At 34.4% G+C, this 17,258-nt stretch overlaps 1 protein-coding gene and 1 pseudogene across 1 annotated transcript; both read right to left on the bottom strand.

The window, feature by feature from the left end:
• LOC142620594 (uncharacterized) overlaps positions 1 to 11,940 on the bottom strand; it is a 31,155-nt pseudogene extending 19,215 nt beyond the window's left edge.
• Positions 11,941 to 16,123: 4,183 nt separating this feature from the next.
• On the bottom strand, positions 16,124 to 16,933 carry LOC142620593 (uncharacterized). The gene has a single exon (XM_075793948.1). It carries the CDS (start codon positions 16,931 to 16,933, stop codon positions 16,124 to 16,126), a length of 810 nt encoding a protein of 269 aa, XP_075650063.1.
• Positions 16,934 to 17,258: the final 325 nt, after the last annotated feature.

Genomic DNA, 17,258 nt, shown 5'->3' with positions numbered 1-17,258 from the left:
GCAATATTGTGTTGGCACATACAAATATTTAAAAAGCAAGCTCAAGCAAAACAATTTCCTCACTAAGTTGAATAAACCAAAGACTACTGTAGATGGGGCCATTGGCTCTTTTTTATATAGTTAGTAGAAGTCTATGACCTAAAACATTAAATTGCTTTAGTTTATTCTCTTAAAAAAAAAAAAAAAAAGCTTTAGTTTATGAGATGGACTTGAATACAATTTATAATAGTAATAAAATACAAATAAAGGTATTAAATGGTAAACATTAACAAAATTTTACTAAAAATATGTCTTAAAAAATTTATACAACTCTCAAATGATTTTTCACCATTTTCACAAGATTATTAGAAAATAATAAAGCATAAAATAGTGTAAAACATGGAGAAAATAGTAAAATAACACTAATTTTCAAACAATATAATTAGTAGTTAAGGTTTACAAATTATATTTTTTACTAGCATCTCGAGTCTAAAAGACTCGATTTTGGGGCTATAAATCGAGTCTTTAATGCTCGATTTTTATGGTCTGTTTCTGTTTGATGTGGCATTTTTTTCACATGGCGACTACTTGGAAATCGAGTCTCTAAGACTCGATTTACAAGCCAAATGAAATTTGCTCTAACTCCATCCATTCCTAGAGCAAAACCCACCACCAAAAAAAAAAAACGGACGCGAGTAAGCCCACCGCCCAGGCAGCGCGGCGCGCGACCTGGGCGCGCGGTGGCCTGGGCCGCGCAACCTGGGCGCGCGGTGGCCTGGGTCGCGCGACCCAGGCAGCGCGCGCCCAGGTTCGCACGACCTGGGTGCGCCGTGGCCTGGGTCGCGCGCCCAGGCCGCACGCCCAGGCAGCGCGCCCCAGGCCGCGCGACCTAGGTGGGCTGAGTGCGTTCGTTTTTTTTTTTTTTTTGGTGGTGGGTTTTGCTCTGGGAATGGATGGAGGCAGGGGAAATTTTTTTTGGTTATAAATCGAGTCTTAGAGACTCGATTTCCAAGTAGCCGCCATGTGGAAAAAATGCCACATCGGACAGAATCAGACCATAAAAATCGAGCATTAAAAACTCGATTTATAGCCCCAAAATCAACTTTCTAAGAGTCGAGATGTTACTATTATATATACTTTCGAACCAATGCCTACTAACTATATTCTTCAGCATCTATGGCTAATTGCCCATTTTGGCCGTAAAACATTTTTCTTTAGTAATCTTTCAAATAGAAATTGTCTAAAATTAAATCATTTTCAACATAAATTTATAAATTGTATATTCCCATGTAAGCATAATTCTTAAACAGGTAATAAAATTATCCAATTAATCAAATAATAATATATTAGGTGAGAGGCATTATGATAAATTGAAAATTATACTCTAAACTAAAAAATAAATAAAATAGATATGATGAAATAAATGTTAAAGGCACTCAACGTAATGGTTGGCGTGTCAGTATTCTTATTTTGAAAGAGGGGATCAGGTTCTATTCCTCTTATTTTTCATATCTTTTATTCACCTTCTCTCTCAGTTTTCTCACTCATACTCACTCTCTTTTCTTTTATACTCGTACTCTCTATGTGTAGGCTTTAAGTCTATCACATTCTAGTCTTTCACCTTCTACTCTCTTTTTTTTTATACTCATATTCTCTCTCTCTCTCTCTCTCTCTCTCTCTCTCTCATTTTTCACAATCTTTTATTCACCTTCTCTCTCATTTTTCTCTCTCATACTCACTCTCTTTTCTTTTATACTCGTACTCTCAGTGTGTAGGCTTTAAGTCTATCACCTTCTACTCTCTTTTCTTTTATACTCATACTTTCTCTGTGTAAGCTTTCTCTTATTTTTCTCTCACAGTTCAAGTCGTTTATCTTCTCTCTCATTTTGCTTTCTTAGTTGATACCCTTAGATCAAATATTACAAACACCAAAAGCTGAAACCCTCAAAATATTAGCTTCTCCTACATTCTCAACCTTAACCTAAAAAAATGAAAAGATTCTCTCCTCACTCCGCCGGTGCAGTGTACAAAATACTTCATTTCCTTCGGGGATTTGAAGTATTCGTACAGACTTCTACAACGGTGACAAGAGGGTCTGTTACCATAGGAGTTAATGGAGAGGATTTAGTGGCTAGGAAAGTGACAAAAGAAGAGCTCAAAGAGGGCTTTTAAGGTGGTGGTTATGAGAAGCTAGCCACCATCTCTTTGGTAATCACATTTGTTCAATAGGTTGCCAATCTCACTGTCGTGGCTTCCTCCCTTGCTACTGACGGCTCGGAGGAGACCATTTCATGTTTGATTCACATGGCAAAACTGCAGGATCCGTCGATTAAACTAGTATTTTCTCATTTTATTTTTTCTAGTTACATTTTTTTTCCTCAAAAAACCTCGGTTTTTAACTTTTTATTTTTACCGTGTAGGATAAGGAAGCTTCTGATTTTCTTCATGGGGTCTCCGAGCTAAAAAGGGATGTTATCCTAAGCTCTATGTTAACTCATGCCAGTGAAGTGCTCGATAATCTGAAGATGGAAGAGAAAATGAAGAGAAATGTGGTGAAAGCAGGCGATGGAGATATACAAAGAAAATGGGAGCTGGAGGTAGGGACGAGAACAAAGAAGATGGCAATGGCAATGGAAACGGTAATGGAAATGGCAGCCGTAGCTCAATTATATGGGGTATTTGGGAATTTGTAAAGGATTTTTTTAAGAATACATAGGGCTTTCTGTTTTTCTTTTAACTATTCTGCTTTAAATCAATAGAAAGTTTAGGTATTCTGAGTGCATGTATAGTTTTCTCCAACTTCTATCTATGCTCTTCATTTTGTGGTAGAAAGCAACTTAAAAGTGTGCATAGATGCTCTTAAAGCTCTTGCAGCTCAGATACTTTTTAATTTTGCGAAAGTTGTTTTCTTGCTTAGATACTTTAATATGAGCAAGACTATAATTTGTTTTCCTGGAAATGTGTGGTTATATTTGGATCAGTCCTGATGCTATTTTAGCAATTCCTCAAATTTTTTTTATTAATATTTTATGAACGCAGTTCCACAACTTTAACCTTACTAAATGCTCTCATTAATCGTTCAAATTTTTAGTGCTGTTAGCCTAGGTAATTACCATACTAGATTTGCCCATTGTTTTGGAAGAAGCTGGATTGTAGTTTGAATAATTTCTTACACTATTTTAAACTACTAATAACATCGATTATCCTTTAAAAAAAAAAGTGTTACAAAGTTTTCAACATCTTTTTCAAATTTTGGGATTTTTTTTTTTTGGTTGCTGCAATTTTTATTCCAATTTTAAAGTGATTTAATATCATATATTTAAATGAATTTACATGGCATGCTCTTTTTTTTTTCTATTTTTAATTTTGATTATTAATTATAATATATAATTTTTTTTCATTTGAGAAACACACACATATAGGGGAATATATAATGTTAGTTTTTAAGATTTGCATATTGATTGGAAATAATAGATAGCGGAGGGTTGGAGGGGTTAAGTTGTCTTTAGGAATTAAATTAATAGTTTTTGAAGTGTCTTAAATCTTGATGATATTAATCCAAATTTCTGAATATATTATCCACTAAATAAAAAGGAATATGAAAAGTTTCCATTTCTTACCCTAACTTGTCAATTCTTTTTTGTTTCTCAAAAAAAAGGGAAAAAAAAAAAAAAAGCTTGTATAAAAACCTGTAACTTTGAAAATTGGGGAATTATTGTATTGAATTTATATTATGGCAAACAAAAATGTTATTTTTTTTTTCTTTTTTGTCATTATGAACAAAATTGTTTTGAACATCATTAAAAAAAAAGAGCACATATTTTTTCTAATTTTTCTTAAATAATGGTTTATTTTGAAATTTCTGATACTACCTATATAAATATGAATTTTTTATCAATGGAATTTGTTACGGGTATCCATCCTATGCCTATTGTATCATTATATTGAGGAGTGGGTATCCATCCTATGCGTATTGTATCATTGTATTGTGTGACTGTAGACCACCCAGAAACAATAATGACATGCTGATGTAAGCATAGTGGTTATTGTAGCAGTACTGGTAACTAAGTGGCTCTAGCTGCTCGCATAAGAACTTTTTTGTGTTTGCTTTTTCCTCAAGAAAATCAGTCAATCAAATCTGATCATCAGTTGTCAAATAATGCCACCAGAGATACGTTGGTTTAGTTCCATAAAATACATTTTTTTTAAATTATTTGATTGTGTCTTTTCACTCTTTTGGATTGACAAGTTGTCACGTCATATTTATTTATTATTAAAAGTAAAACATTTGTTTCTATATTTATCAAATTTAGGTTGCGTTTTATCATTCATATGATATCACACTGGTCAAAGTTGTTAGCGACTTTGTGTGGGTGGCATTCTAAAAAACCAAAAAGAAAAAAGACTTGCGTGGATGAGGGTTTTCAACAGTGCAATGCATTTCTAGAGATATTCTATTTGGTAATGAGTTTTAAACAATAATTTTCAGTGTTTAAATAATAATAACATTTTTAACACATATTTCGTATTTCTATAATACTCAAATACGTATTTTCACAATACTAAAAAATGAACAACAATACTTAAACACGACTACCCAACGGGCCCTAATAGTTTTTATTTTAAGTCGTATCTTTTTGTTTTACATTTTGAGGCATATTTGATAGAAAGAAAATTTATTTTTTGTTTTCAAACAATATAAAAACAATTTTCAAATAATATATTTTTTTGAAAATAATTTTCACTTTTCAAATAATATTTTTTACATAGTGTTTGACTCAACATTTTTATTTTTGAAATTTATTAAAAAAAAATTACAAAAATTAATGTGTAAAATATATAAATTACTTTTTTTTGTGAGTAATAATAAGGGAATAATAGAGTTCATGTACCTCATTGTTATGATGGTTTATACTTTAGGGAAAATTCTATAAATTAAGTTTCAAATAATTTAGTGAATTAGAGCTTTTATAAAGAAGCACCTCTCTTTTAGTCATTTAGCAGCAATTCTAATGGTTAATCTTTTAGGGAACCTTAATCTCACTTACTAGTTAACACACCCAAATTTGCATTTGGGATGCTTTATATACTAATTTGACAAATCTTTTCCGCCCAAAAGTAGGCCTAGATAAAATAGAAAAGGCTTTTTTTACATTACATATTAGTAAGATCACTGCCAAGAGCCTAGTTTAGTGGCATTTCTGCTTTCCTTTACAAGGAGAACCAAGGCTCAAATCCCCTCTCTCATTACTGTAAATATCAAACAATAATACACACACACACACACACTAATGAAACCACCTACATGACAAGTAGAAGATAAGCCCCCGCTTTGTTAGCATGTTAAAATTCTTTAAGCTACAATATTATTTACAATTAAGTTAGAAATAGTTTTGTGACAAAACGAAAGGAGGAATAAAAGAAAAATAAGAAGAAAAAAAGAAGGGAAGGGAGAGTTTGGGGGGAGGAATATGCATAAAAATGTAAAAAGAACAAGGCATTTCATATTCAAAAATAAAAATCATAAACAACAAAAAAAGGAAGAATAGGCCACAAACTGATCACTATCTTACAAAAGCCATGTTTTCCTCAGGAATGTAATTTAATCCAGTACAATTCACACCACGAGCACCATCACACTGCAAGACCCTATGCTTCCCTTTTCCTGTATTCAACAGTAAAAAAGCTATTTTAATAATATCAACACTGATTATAACCAAGATTTCTCTTAACGTACCCAGCCACACCTTTCTTCCATCAAATAGACCTCTTCCAGCAAATGGATGAAAGCAAACAACATTGACCAGAGCTCATCCTTTGCACTTGGAAGCACTCCCACGAGTTCCATATCTAAAACTCTGTAGAGAACTGAGTCTAACAGAGAAATTTTCTAGCATAGTAAAGTAGCAGTTAAAAGAAAATTCATGAAAGGAATCTATTGTAACAAATAAAGCCAAGAAAATGTTTTTACCTCCAGAATAGTGTAATATGTAATGTTGTTTCCCCATCATTGACAATGCTTTTAAGAAGAGAACCATGATGTCGACCTTGGGCAAGTGATGTGTACTCAAATGTAGGTGAGAATTGCAAATACAACAAATGCACATGTTCAGCTCACAATAATATGAAGTTTTTTGGTTGTACCAATCCTCTGGGATCTTAGACAACAATGCAAACAGGACATTGAAGTATCAACACTTCAATCAATTAAATAAACCAAATGAACATTCACAAAGTACGTCAAATTTTAGAACTAGATTTAGAAGGCAAAGAAAGGACCACCCACGGGGACGGGGTTGGGTTTGTTTTTTTGCACAATATGCAAAATCCCACACAAATTTTGAGCATCCTCAATTAAATCCTCTCTTTATAAAATTCATGAATTTGGCTTGTAAAATTCTATGAAACAATCACTTTATATGGCAATTGCATTACTCATACTAATTAAGAGTGTTCAAAAGTAAGATAAAGAAGCAAGGGGAAAAAGCAGTATACAAAAACAAACCTATGTCCACCCACCTTCAGAATTTGTAACGGAAACATTTTGACCTTATTACAAACTTTATGCCATTCCAGAAACAAAAGGGCCAAAGACTTCCCTATTATACTATATAGGTCACAGTTGTAATGAGCAATGTCTTAACCCATAACTGGACAGTTGGACTACTTAGACTGTTGACCATTCTCTCATTGACCAGTCTTGATTTAGTTCTGGTCAAACTATATTAAACAATTTGAATCACCGGTCAAACTGGTGGATTACAATTGAACTACAGAGACGTCTTGCGTCCTGCAATTCCTTTTGAAGCAATGTTAACACAAAAATGTCAATGAACATGGTGTATAAACTTAAACTAGTATAATATATGTGAACAACTCGTGCATAAAACACTGAACTGTGTCACTGGTGAAATCACCGGTACATCATTGAGGTCTCTAAATTTCCTTTTTTCCTATTATGAATACACTTTCTAATAAAAAGTAAACTTTTAAGTAAAAATTAATACATTTGTCGAATAATGGACCCATTGCAATTGCCTAAATTGTTGGATTGGTGACATGCAACCCAGTTATTTTATGGATCAATGAAGAATTGTGGTTTAAAAGACTGAAATATGAGAACTTGACACAAATTTCCAGCCAATAGGACAATGAATTCAGATGCACATTCCATTTATCCATGAAAGACAACTGACTTGGATAGAAGTCAAACCCTGAGCAGCTCTTATGGCTTGTGATACAAGCACAAAACCAAAGCTGCAAAAGTAAAATAGACAAGTTCATAAGGTGACACACCAACATAAAAATTTAACAGGAAAAACAATAACATAAGGGAAATGTTGAATGCATGACGAGTTGATGATGGGAATGAAGCTTTATGCTACCTTCTCAAGAGAATAAGTGTGAAGCTCGTATATGACTTGGTAAGCTGAGATCAGATGTTGTGTTGGGGATATTCCAGCTCCAGGATCTTGATGGATTAGAGTTTGATATCCTGGATCAGCCTCCATATGAGGAAGAGTGCATGCCACATATGCCGCTAAAAATCTCCTACAAGGCGAAAAATGGGCACTCATTTCACTTCAAATACAATTGCAGCCCAAAAAAATGTTAAATGCAACACCCTGTTTAAAATGACATCACTCCTAATAAAGAATATTACAGGTCCATAAAAATGGTGGCCTTTGTCCAAAAGAAAATGCAATAGATATTTGAAAATTGAAAGCCATGCTAAGGCACCCTTTTTTTTTGGTTTGTTAAGTTACACACACACATAATGGGACTTGAACCCATGACCTCACCCATGCCACAGCACTAATACTTATTACAATACTAAAGCTCTGTAACAGTTGTATCTGAATATTAAAATTTCCTGCTTACCTACATAGGACGGCATGGGGTAAGGTAAGCAACATCTTTTAGCATTAAGTGGGGAAAAAGGATTTTCAACATCATGTGGCCATACCCTTAGCTTCGCAGTGTAAGGTAGCTCTGCAGTAGCTACAACAACCAGTGAGGTGGTGATTTTTGACTGGATTCTACTGATAATGGGTTGAGTACCAACCCAATCACTTGGGGCATTAACCAAAGTAGCACCCTTCAAAGAACCAGATACAGAGAAGTGGGAGTTTAACAAGTAATATTGCAAGCTAGATCTTCCAGAAATGCTAGGCAGGCTGATGTCGTTTTACGTAGACAGATGAGATGCCAAGATGGAAAAATTTATATATTGAATTGATGGCTCATGACTACTGCCATCATCATTAAGAGGTAGCACTGAAGGAAGACCAGCTTGGCTTTAACCCACAAACCGTCCTTGCAAAAAAGGTAGCTCCCAACCACTTGGATCTCTCTTAGGTAAGAACTGATGGTGTCCAATCTCAGCAAGATCCCGGCTGTTTGGAATATACACAGGTACTCCACGAATCACAGTATTGACCACCAGTAGTATCTAAGTTAGTAGAGCTTCCCCGTTGGCTTCTCCCAATAGGCGATATTTAATAAGTTTCCATTGCATCCACTGTGGGGTCATTACTAGGTAAATGATTATTAGTAGCATTGTGTGAGCCAGTAGGAATAGTACAAAATGTTTCCATAGGAGAAACCTTACTATGATAATGTCGCTGCACTTCATTTGCATCCACTTGAAACTACATTAAAGCAAAAGACTTGCATGCTAGTCGAACCATTTATGGCAAATGGAGGCACAAAGAAGAAAGGTAAGGATATGAGAGGTAGTTCAGCAATCATTAACACATTCACGGGAATGAGCATTTGCCATAAAAATAGCTGGAGGAGGATATCACAAGTAAACCCAAAGGTGTTGAATGTTTTTTGGATAATTGACCTCAGCAGTTAACAGAAATGGAGCATCATGAGGGTGAAAATGCACTTCTCAATGCAAATGCCTTGTCTTTAATATAAAGTTTGGTTGTGAAGCTTCTCCTCTCTTTTATACTGCCATATGTATAACTGAACAGGATTTGATTTGTCAGCGATAAGCTGATAATAGATCTACAAAGTCATGACTTATGAACTTAAATATAAAAGAAAAAATTAGGATCAAAAGAAAAACCTTTAAGCATGATAGAACTATAGAAAAGTTGTACGAAAAAAATTAATACCTTGTGTCCTGTGCAATAGCAAGGATATCCCATTTAGCATGGAAAGCAATGGATGCAATACGGCGATCTGTTACAAGAAAAGTAGCAGTAAGATCCACATGAGTAGTAATATAAGCTTAAAGAATATTATTAACTGAAAACTGCAGCCACTATTGCAGAAGGTAACTGAACAAGAGAGTTAGTAAAATATACAAAAATCCCGTGATCCTATACACTCTGTTGTGTTTGCATCCCATAATCGAAGCTCCCACTTGCAATTATTTTAGGATGCAAAGGATGGAACCTAACCTATAAAAGCTCCATTAGTACTTTGATATGGAGACTGAACTTTAGAGATTGTTTGTCATACACGACAAAGCAAAAGATTTGAAATTACATCCGGTTGACAAGTTAGAAAAAGATTTGAAATTACAACAGGTTGACAAGTTAGAAAGCATTATTATTGAGGAAAAGACGAACAGAAAGAAGGAGAAGGAGGAGGAGGGTGTTACAAACCCATGAGCATAACTCACTCTTGAAAACCAGCTTGCAAGGAAAGTGTCCCCAAGAGGTTAGCTCTAATACCAAATGTTATAAACCCATGGCTAGATCTCACCCTTGAAAATTGGCTTACAAGAGGAGGGGCAAGAGCTTATAAATATATGGTTAAGCTTATACTTAATCCATATGAGACACTAAGATCATAACCGAGGGCGACAACAATGCAAACATAAGCCAAGCCAACATTTGAAATCCTACAGTATTGTGACATGTGGAGATAGAAAATCAAAGAAAAACAATAGAAAAAGGAGGTGGTTGCTGACAAGATATAGATTTTTAGAATTAATACACATGTCAAATAGAAAGTATCCAGTTAATCAAAGAAACCATAAAATTTGAACAATTACTCAGCAGATATAAATGACCAAAATTAGTGACGAATAAAACAAGTAACAAAAAGAATTTACTTATCTTGAAAACATGCAGCCTCTTCACAAAAATGATTCACAACCCTCCTCTTTCTTCCTGAAATCCTACTTTGTTATTCAAGCAGTCACTCCTATCCCCAGAAGAAGTTACAGACTGAAATCATAGTAATTGTCAAAACAACTAACCAACCAAAGATGCATAGGTACACAAAACATTAGAAAATTTAACAGAACACATTACAAGTGGTTTGAACCATTGGGAAATACAATATAATACATACTCATGAGTTACTATAAAAACTATCTTCACTCGTTACAATTGCCTAGCAAAAGCTACACCAGACACTAAAACTGAGCAATCCAATTTGAGATCATTTTAATAAATTTTTATGATATTTTGTCAACTGCAAGTTACTGATTTTTCTTTGATCATTGCTTTTTGGATGATGGTCGGCAACCAACCCATGTCATGGCATTCATCATGTCATATTGCCAATGCTGGAGTTTGAATCTATCAGTTAAGGGAGCTGGTCCCATGACATGTCTAAACAAGATATGAAGTTCATGCTAAAAGTTGTGACACTTTTAACGAAGTAGAAAGATCTGATTGTGGAGATGTCCAGACTACTCATATTTCTGTTAAAATCAATTTGGTCATGGTGTACAATAAAGCATAAAATGATAAAGCCAATACTTTTAAATTTTTTGAAGTCTTCATTTTTTATAAGTAAATAACTTAATTAGATAAAGGAGATGATCAAATACATAGGAAGATTTACGACTGTATTAAAGCCACTCCTAAATTATTACAATATAAACTTCATAAGATCCAAGTAAATAAATAAAAGTTATAGGAAGAGACACTATCTAAAGGAATCATCCATTCATACCATGATCTAAAAAAGAACAACCTAATATGTCAAGGATCAGGGACGGGAGGGAGACTTGGACTAGGGGGGGCAATGGCCATCCCTATTTTTTTTTATAAAAAAAAAAATTAATATATAAATAGGCACTAATTTTAGCATTTTTGTTCTATAAAATCACACTTTGCCCCCTTAACATTATAATTGATTCTTTTAAGAGTACTATTCTAGCCACAAACTTTTCAATAACATTTTTACAAGCTATTAAAGTAGTAAAAATTTATTAGTTTACATCTAGGTCTCTTACTTATATCACATTTTTATTTACTAATAACCACTCACCACATTAATAATTTTTATAAAAAAAATTGTATTTCTAGCCTTTTACTCCTTTTAAAGGCCAGATCTAAAATCTAAAGCAAATAAAGAAGTCCAAAAAAATTATTCAACAACAAAAATTACCAATAGTAAAGCTGAAAACAATTAAACTCAATCAACCAATTTTACTCAAATCAAACAACTTGACCATTTAAAAAATTTTAAACAAAATAATTTTGTCCAACAACAAAGCTGTCCCCCCTAACTTCAAGTCCTGGCTCCGTCTCTATCAAAAATGTTCTATGCCATCAAAATTCCTATACTTTCCTTCTTTTTTAGGGTAAGTCACATAACCCCATGATCTTACCCTCCACCTTGTTTTTACATGGTAAAGAAGTGCTATTTGAGCAAAAGCTTATTGAAACATGGTCGAAGCGCAAGTTGATTGCCACCTTTGATTTGTGCTTTGGAACTTTCTAGAACCATAGGTCCAAGTGTACAGAAGAGAACCAAGCTTCTGTGACGTTCTTGTTCTTTTTCCAGAAAGAAAAATAAGATCAACAGATCAGAACCTTTTTTTTGTTTTTTCTAATATTACCTGGCGGATATCAACTAGCACACAGCATTAATTCACCAAAAATTACCTATTTGAACCTTTTTATGAATAAGTACTGACATGCTATTTGCCTTTTGTTCTTACAAAGAACGAAAATATTCAAAACTTTACTAAATTACCTCTTCCATTGTTCTTTGTTACATCATTATCTTTAGATGAATCATTTGAATTTGTTTTGTCCAAAGAAGTGTTAGCTTTTATACATATAAAATCCGGAAATGATACACCGGTATGGTATTAACAACTTTGAGGAAAACACAACCACCACGTCTCCCCTGCCACCAAACAATGGAGAAAAATACTTCGAGAAAAACACAACCAACATAGCTCCCCTGCAACAAACAATGGAGTAAAACATGATAAACTGACTTTCCTACTTCTGCACAAACAACACCAATTTATCATCAATATCCTCCGAAGAACCTCAAACTTTTGAGGCACCTTACCAACCCCCGTGAAACTTCACACGATCAGACCCTCTCAAGGCATCATAAAACAAACAAACCCCCAACTCTCCAAACCAAACTTCCAATAGATTTTAATTTATCTTCACCTCCAATAGGAAAACTGATAGTCCAAAAATTTAAGAGAATTAGCCACAAATTCAAATTTGCAATCTGAAAGGCATTGGCAAATTGAAGGATTTCAATGGCTGAGCCACCTAGATATGAAGCAACTAAAGCATCATTGTTTGCAGCAAAAAGAAACAAGTCAGGGAACTAAAAAAGACTCACCAAACTATAATCATGCCAAACACAGCCTCAGGCCAGCATCAATAACAAACTTAACATGTTTAAAAAAATAAATCCAACCTCCTCTAAACTTCAACAAAATCACCTTAAATGACCTTCTAACCACAACAGATGTCCATCCACTCTATACTACCCCGTACTTAACTCTACTAGTACACCTCAACATAAGAAACCTTAATCCTTTCTTGTTCAATGGAGAACACCCCCCACCCCCCCCCTCCCCCCAGCTCACCAAATGAAATTTTGATTCATCTCTCATCCTGGCTCACAAAAAATCTTTCTCAAGTTTTTCTAGTATATTAGCAACATAAATACAGATGATAAAAGAAAGAAAAAATGCAATTAAATTCAAATGAAGTATTCTTCGTAAGAGTGATATTCGCTCCTTTAGTTAAATAAAATCTTTTCAAACCTTCATGTCATATTTTCACTGCTACATTTCCAAACCACTCAAACATTAAAAGTTGACCACAAAGACAAACCCAAATATGTCTAGGCTATACTCAACTTACAACCCAACAATTAGGCTAAAATTCCATTGTGTCCCCACCTCTCCCCTAGGAGATTATGGTGCTGACACCAAATTAACGTTGATCGATTCCATTGGACCACAGTTGTTTCTAATTAGATTTTATTTTAATTTTATTTTGAGGATTCTATGGGAAAAAGCAATAAAAAATATAATGGTGTTTTGTCTTAAAGATCCTAATAGCCTGACTCCAAACTTATCCACCAACCCACCCACCAAAATGAACTACATCTTCCAAGAGGCAAGAGCCCCCAATCCATCTAATCTCTATCCTAGACAAAAATTTGCACCATTTAAATCTTGTGAGCCCAAATAACCCTCAAAACCCATCTTGGTTCATACCTAAACACACCCTAGAAAGAATATGTTGTCAAGAGGGGCAAGTATTCTTTAACTCAAAAACAATGACCTTAATCCTCTAATCCCAAGATGTCCAAATGGCCTAGGCGGCAAGCCTTACTAAGCGACTTTAAACCCCATCAATCGCCATGAGAATCCGAGGATGGAACTATCAAGATTTGTAAAGCTTCAATAGTTAAGGCCCTTAGAGCCTTAATAAGGGCATGTAAACCAAGCTTATCTTCCTTTGTGAAGTTAATCAAGATAAAAGTGCATGTATAAAGTCAAAAAGATAAGGGTGATTTGAAAAAAGATTGGAAGTGGTTGGACATTAATATATAAGTTTTTGCTTTTAAGGAAGGAGATCTAACATGTTATGTTTTAACCAAAATGTCTGTGTACTTAGATTAAGGTTGATAGAAAAGTGGCTTATATTTTTGTGGTTAATATGAATTTTGATTTTAAATGGAGGAGGATTGTCATGTACTTTTTACAATTTTAATCCACACTTCTTGAAAGTTCAAGAGTAACTAGTTAACTAGACTTGTATCTTTGAGTAACTAGTTACTAGACTTGTATCTTTTAAGTAATGGCTAATTTTCATTTTGATTCCAAATAATTTAATTTTGTTGATTGCATTTCTAAACTATACATTTATATCAATTTTTGGTGGAGAATTATATGGTACATATTTTTGCAAGAACCATTTTTACTTAATTTCAACATTAACATATGGCGTCTTTGGTTTAGGCAAACCAATACATGATAATACAGGTATAGGTCAAGTGTATGCGAGCTCAATGAAGAAATAAAAAGGAAATAATGGGATGGTCTTTTGTCCTAAACATCCTAAAGAAGTTGGGTTTAACACAAATAGCCCAACTCCAAACTTGTCCCCACCAACCCACCCATTAAATGACCTACCTATCTCAGAGAGTTCAAAAAATTTTAATAACCCACTTACAAATTTTGTGCACCCACCCATCTCTATCCAAAAAGAAAAAGAACTCAGCCCATCTAGATCTTGTGAACCCAGATAACCCTCTAAATAACCTGACTTGGCCCATACCCAAATACATTTTGAAAAGAAGACCTAATGAAGAATGGGAAACCATCATAAGTAAAAGACCAAAAATCTGCCACTACTTAGAATAGGAGGTATTCTTTGACCTAGAAACATCAACCTTGATCCCCAGTGTAACATGCTCAAGTACCCAAAAACTAAACAACAAAGGACACATGAAGAAGGAAGTAGAAAGAAGGCTAATGTGTCTATTAAGGGAAAGACAAGTTAGCATAGAGTTGATACAAAATCAATCCACATGTACAAACTCTTTTGACATACGAGTTCATGAAGAGAATCTCTTAAAAGTATTTGTCACTCTATTCCAAGATGTCCAAATGATTAAGGAGACGGGACTTATTAAGCCCCATGCATCGTCACAAGAATCCTAAGATGGAACTGTCAAGGCATTTGTAACACCTTAGTAGGTAGGACTCTAAGAGTCTCAAGGCCTTAATAAGAACATGAAAAACAAAGTTAATTTCCATTTTTGAAACTATAGCATGAGAAAAGTGTATGGATAAAGTGAAGAAAAAAAAAAGAGGTGAAATTTTAAAGGAATATGTGCAGTAAGTTCAAAAGGGAAACTCTGGTAGGTTATGCTTGTTTTACTATAATTAATCAAAGGCAAAGTTTTTGAAATTTAATAAAGATATGATTTTAGTGAGATTAGGAGTGGAGCAGTCTGATTGGGATTCGTAAAGTTTTATGGGCCTCTTTATACATCTATAAGAAGAAATGCATGGTAAAATTTGGGTGTTTTGCTTATGTCTTTCAGCTGGACTTTAGTTGTGTTCAGGGATGAGAAAGGGGGGAGAAAGGCTTGGGGCTTGTGAAAGACCATGCCCCCGAGCCCTTTGTAGAAAATTCCTTGCTAGTTTCTTAGACATTTCTCTTCCTGTAGTGCTCACTGCCTGGCCATTGTCTTTCTTCATGTGTCCTCCTTGTGCCCGGCCCAAGGTTCTCTTTCATGCTTTTCTAGTCTTTGGGCTTGGGGGCCTATGATGTCCAACCCATTCCCCTCCAAAGTCTAAACTCAACTGGAACTCATCTTCTATTTTACATCACATTTGGCAAGCACTATATTTTGAATCAATATGTCTGTAAATATTTGTAATGTTTATTTATGTAATGAACGCACAATACAACGAAATAAAAATAACAAAATTTATTTATAAATAAATAAAAATCCCTATATCATGCCTACTTGTGTGCTCCTTTACCACTCAAATATATATATATATATATATATATATATATATATAGTTTAAGTGGAGTTGTGGTGTATGTTTATGTTAGAACCCATTTTCCTCTTTTGTATGTGTGTGTTTGTTTTTAAAAAAACAAAAAGTTAAAGGCACGTGCGTTGCACGGGTTTATCATAAACTTATAAGATATATATATATATATATATATATTATTTGATAAACAATAATGAAATAAATAATTATTATAAATTACAAAAGGAATAAATGGTATTGACATAATAATTATCAAATATAAAATGATAACACCTAAATAAAAAATTAATTATTTTGTAACATACCAATTGTGCTCTAATGAGAATTTTGTATCTTTAGGAGATTGTTTTTTTTTTTTTTTTGAAAGCCACCTCAATGATATATTATTCATTGAATATTAATAGAGTCATGGTACAAAGCTTTGACAGCTGGGGGAGGGGAGTCTTCTATCCAAAACATCTCGTCTACAACATTCTTAGCATGTCTAGCAAGTACATTAGCTACCTCATTTCCACCCTTCTTTACACTGTTGACAGAAACCACTTGCATTCCACGCATAAGCCATTTAACATCTTCATAGATATTGCCCAGCCAAGAGTGGTTCCGAGACGATGAAGAAACAGCCCGCATAACATTTTCATTATCTCCCTCAATAATCACGTTTGAGAATCCTGCATCCACTAAGAACTCCAGCGCCTTTCTGCAAGCAAGAACTTCTGCCTCCTCGCTGCAAGTGACAAGTAGCCCTTTGACTGACATAGCTGCACCAAAGCCTGAGCAATTCAGATTAGAAAAAATGGCAGCATCAAAGTTTACTTTATACACAGAGGCTGGAGGGGGTTGCCAACTGCTTCTGGGCGATAGGGGTGTTGAGATAGACAGCTGCACTTGAGTTTGATGAAACTCCTCCAAGAACTCTGTTGCTCTTTTGTTAAGCCAACCCGGTTCCTTGAAACTCCCACCATGAATCACTATGTTTCTTTGATTCCATATAAACCAAGCCTGAACAAGAAAGAACTCAAATTCCGGCCTTGTAAGTTTGTCCATAAGATCCCCAAACAGCTGAAAATTGTCACTTTGGCCATTAGGAATTTTTTGAATCCTAACCAAGCAACCCGCCCACACATCTTGTGCAGCACCACACTCCCACAGCACATGCACTCTTATTTCAGGCCAGCGTCTATAGCAATAACACATGTTGTCAGAATTGACTTTTCTTTTAGCTAAATTCACACGGGTTGGCACTGGGGTAAACAATTGGCGCTAGGTTCAACCCACCAGTAGATTGGTTCATCTAAATCATTCAATTGTGTTTTAACACGGTGAAGTTGGTTTTATTCATCACCTTCTATGATTAAAGATTTGCTTTTCCTCCTTTTAACCTTCAATTCAATTTTAATAGGATAAAGTTTAGCTACAAATTTTTTTTTGTAATTTAAGGCTATAATCTTATTCAATTAAATAAATATCACTACATATTTTGAAAATATAACTATTGAATTACATGTTCTTTACGCTCTTA

This window comes from Castanea sativa, chromosome 12, assembly GCF_040712315.1.
Source record: "Castanea sativa cultivar Marrone di Chiusa Pesio chromosome 12, ASM4071231v1".
NCBI classification, from domain to species: domain Eukaryota; kingdom Viridiplantae; phylum Streptophyta; class Magnoliopsida; order Fagales; family Fagaceae; genus Castanea; species Castanea sativa.
Note: the sequence above shows the minus strand (reverse complement) of the source record. Positions and strands in the feature narration are given on the sequence as shown.